This window comes from Xyrauchen texanus, chromosome 7 (assembly GCF_025860055.1).
Source record: "Xyrauchen texanus isolate HMW12.3.18 chromosome 7, RBS_HiC_50CHRs, whole genome shotgun sequence".
NCBI classification, from domain to species: Eukaryota; Metazoa; Chordata; class Actinopteri; order Cypriniformes; family Catostomidae; genus Xyrauchen; species Xyrauchen texanus.
In genome coordinates this window covers 618962-621626 of record NC_068282.1, presented here as the reverse complement: position 1 = coordinate 621626, position 2665 = coordinate 618962, and the positions used below count along the sequence as shown (strand labels likewise).

The 2665-nt window shown below is 40.4% G+C and overlaps 1 protein-coding gene across 1 annotated transcript in view; it reads right to left on the bottom strand.

The window, feature by feature from the left end:
- Positions 1–2264, bottom strand: part of LOC127646808 (PRELI domain containing protein 3B-like) — a 10004-nt gene extending 7740 nt beyond the window's left edge. The window contains exon 1 of the mRNA XM_052130712.1: positions 2117–2264. Coding sequence (XP_051986672.1) covers positions 2117–2148 — 32 coding nt within the window. The 5' untranslated portion in view covers positions 2149–2264. The remainder of the gene's footprint in view (positions 1–2116) is intronic.
- Positions 2265–2665: the final 401 nt, after the last annotated feature.

The following is a 2665-nucleotide window of genomic DNA, read 5'->3' as shown; positions in this document are numbered from 1 at the left end:
ACACACACACACACACACACACAGGCAGCAAAAAGTTTGGAGTAATGTTCAGATTTTGTTGTTTTAGAAGGAAATTGTTACTTTATTTCACCAAAGTGGCGTTCAGCTGATCACAGAGTATATTCAGGACATTACTGATGTAAAACAGCATCACTATCTGAAATCACTCCAACACCTTATCCTCGAGTAATCATAATAAACTCATCATTTGATACTAGAAAATCACTTCCATGATATCAAACACAGCTGAAAGATATTTGGTTCATTAAATGAAGTTTAACGTTGTCTTTGTGTTTGTTTTGAGTTGCACAGTGTGTAATAGACTGACATGTGTTAAGATCAATATTAGGACAAGACAGTCACATCTATGGCAAGTGCTACAGGAAGTGTGGGGTGAAGGGTCAAGTGCTACAGGAAGTGTGGGGTGATAGGTCAAGCGCTACAGGAAGTGTGGGGTGAAGGGTCAAGTGCTACAGGAAGTGTGGGGTGATAGGGTCAAGTGCTACAGGAAGTGTGGGGTGATAGGGTCAAGTGCTACAGGAAGTGTGGGGTGATAGGGTCAAGTGCTACAGGAAGTGTGGGGTGAAGAGTCAAGTGCTACAGGAAGTGTGGGGTGATAGGGTCAAGTGCTACAGGAAGTGTGGGGTGAAGGGTCAAGTGCTACAGGAAGTGTGGGGTGATAGGGTCAAGTGCTACAGGAAGTGTGGGGTGATAGGGTCAAGTGCTACAGGAAGTGTGGGGTGATAGGTCAAGTGCTACAGGAAGTGTGGGGTGATAGGGTCAAGTGCTACAGGAAGTGTGGGGTGATAGGTCAAGCGCTACAGGAAGTGTGGGGTGACGGGTCAAGTGCTACAGGAAGTGTGGGGTGATAGGGTCAAGTGCTACAGGAAGTGTGGGGTGATAGGTCAAGTGCTACAGGAAGTGTGGGGTGAAAGGTCACCTGAGTATCTGGACAAACTGACCGCTAGATTAACGAGGATCTGCAATGATGTCATTGCTGCACGTGGAGGATTTTTTGATAAGAACTCTTTGAAGTAGTTTAAGAAGTTCTGAAATTTGTTTTCAAATTGTATAAATAATTTTTCACATTATTAATGTCCTGACTATACATTGTGATCAGTTGAATGCTACTTTGGTGAATAAATGTGCCAATTTCTTCATAAGAGCAACCAGTGTTGCTCTTATGAAGAACAATATATATATATATATAAAGTTGAAAAGGCTATAAATGTTTGTTTGTTTTACTTATGAAACCAAATTGGGGACAATGATTAAATGTTAAAAGTTTTTAACTGTTGTTGAGTACATGAGAAACATAAACTCAAGTTTTTACTGTTAATGTAGATCTAAAAACATGAGGTGACTTTAGTTTAATTTGTAAACAACAAACCTGAGTTATAAAACATCTGAGGAGGTTTTATAACTGTTGCTAAGCAACGCAACAGACAAATGTGACAGTGTCTGTACTTACATAATGTGTCACAGAACACTGCTGTGAATTACTGTAACATACTGCAGGACATTAATAACGTACTAAACTGCAGCCAAAACTACTGACGACTTCTTTACACAACACAAACAATAAAAATCAGTAGGCCTACTACAGGAAAAGGAACCGCCTGGCGGCTTCGTTCTGCACATTCCGACAGCAGTCACATGACGTCATGACGCATGTATGTAGGCGAAAGGTCGCCTGTACCCGCTGTTCAAGGTGAGCTGCGCAATATAACGCACGCAGGGTCAGAGGTCATCATGCGACTCATTCAATCTTCTTTAAGACAATTGATATAGTTCCAAAGTTAGTTTAATATCGGTTGACACTCAAAACGACGAGCTCAAGGACAATGTAACGGAGTCTTTATCTAGTTTATATCACAAGTCTTCATTTATTCTTAAGGTGTTGTTAAAGACATTGTACTTCACTCATAACCACTCAAAGATGTTGCATAAGCAGCTAACTATTGTAACTCAACCGAGAGCTTCACTTTTACATTACAAACTCGTTGCTATGAAGTGAAGGCCCGAAAGGGTCATTGTAAATATCTTATTAAAGACGATGCCAGCAATCAAATGATCACTTTATCGCATTACAATTAAACATAAGACATTTACTAACTTGAAAATGTGCTCCGACGTCCAGATCTTCATGTTTTTTTCTGTTTTTGAGGCGTTTAGTAAGTGAAAAGCTGCAGCTCACTGTGACACTGCGCCGCTTCCGCCGTAACGCTGTAGCCCCGCCCACCCGTGACGCATGCACAAGAGCAGTGCCTGAGTCAACCAGTCAGAGGCGAGTGATCTGAATATAAACTCTGCTCCCTGGGAATGTGCGCATGTGTGGAACAGAAGGAACATTACACGTGTGTGAGTTACATCACATGTATGTCTCGTGCTCATACTGTACAGGTAGTTTTGAGAAAGATTACATGGCCTCATTTTTTTCAAAGACTTTAAAAAAAGGTAATTTTAATTTGAACAGTTACTAAAATATTAAGGTTTTATGGACGTGTACCACCAAGGTTTTGAGGTCATGCTAGCACCATGGTATTCTTTAAAGTACCTTGGAGATCCATCTTAACAGGGTTGTGTAGTAACGGAATACATGTAACGGGATTACATATTTAAATATTAGTAATATTATTATTAGTAATTAGTAATATTAGTATTC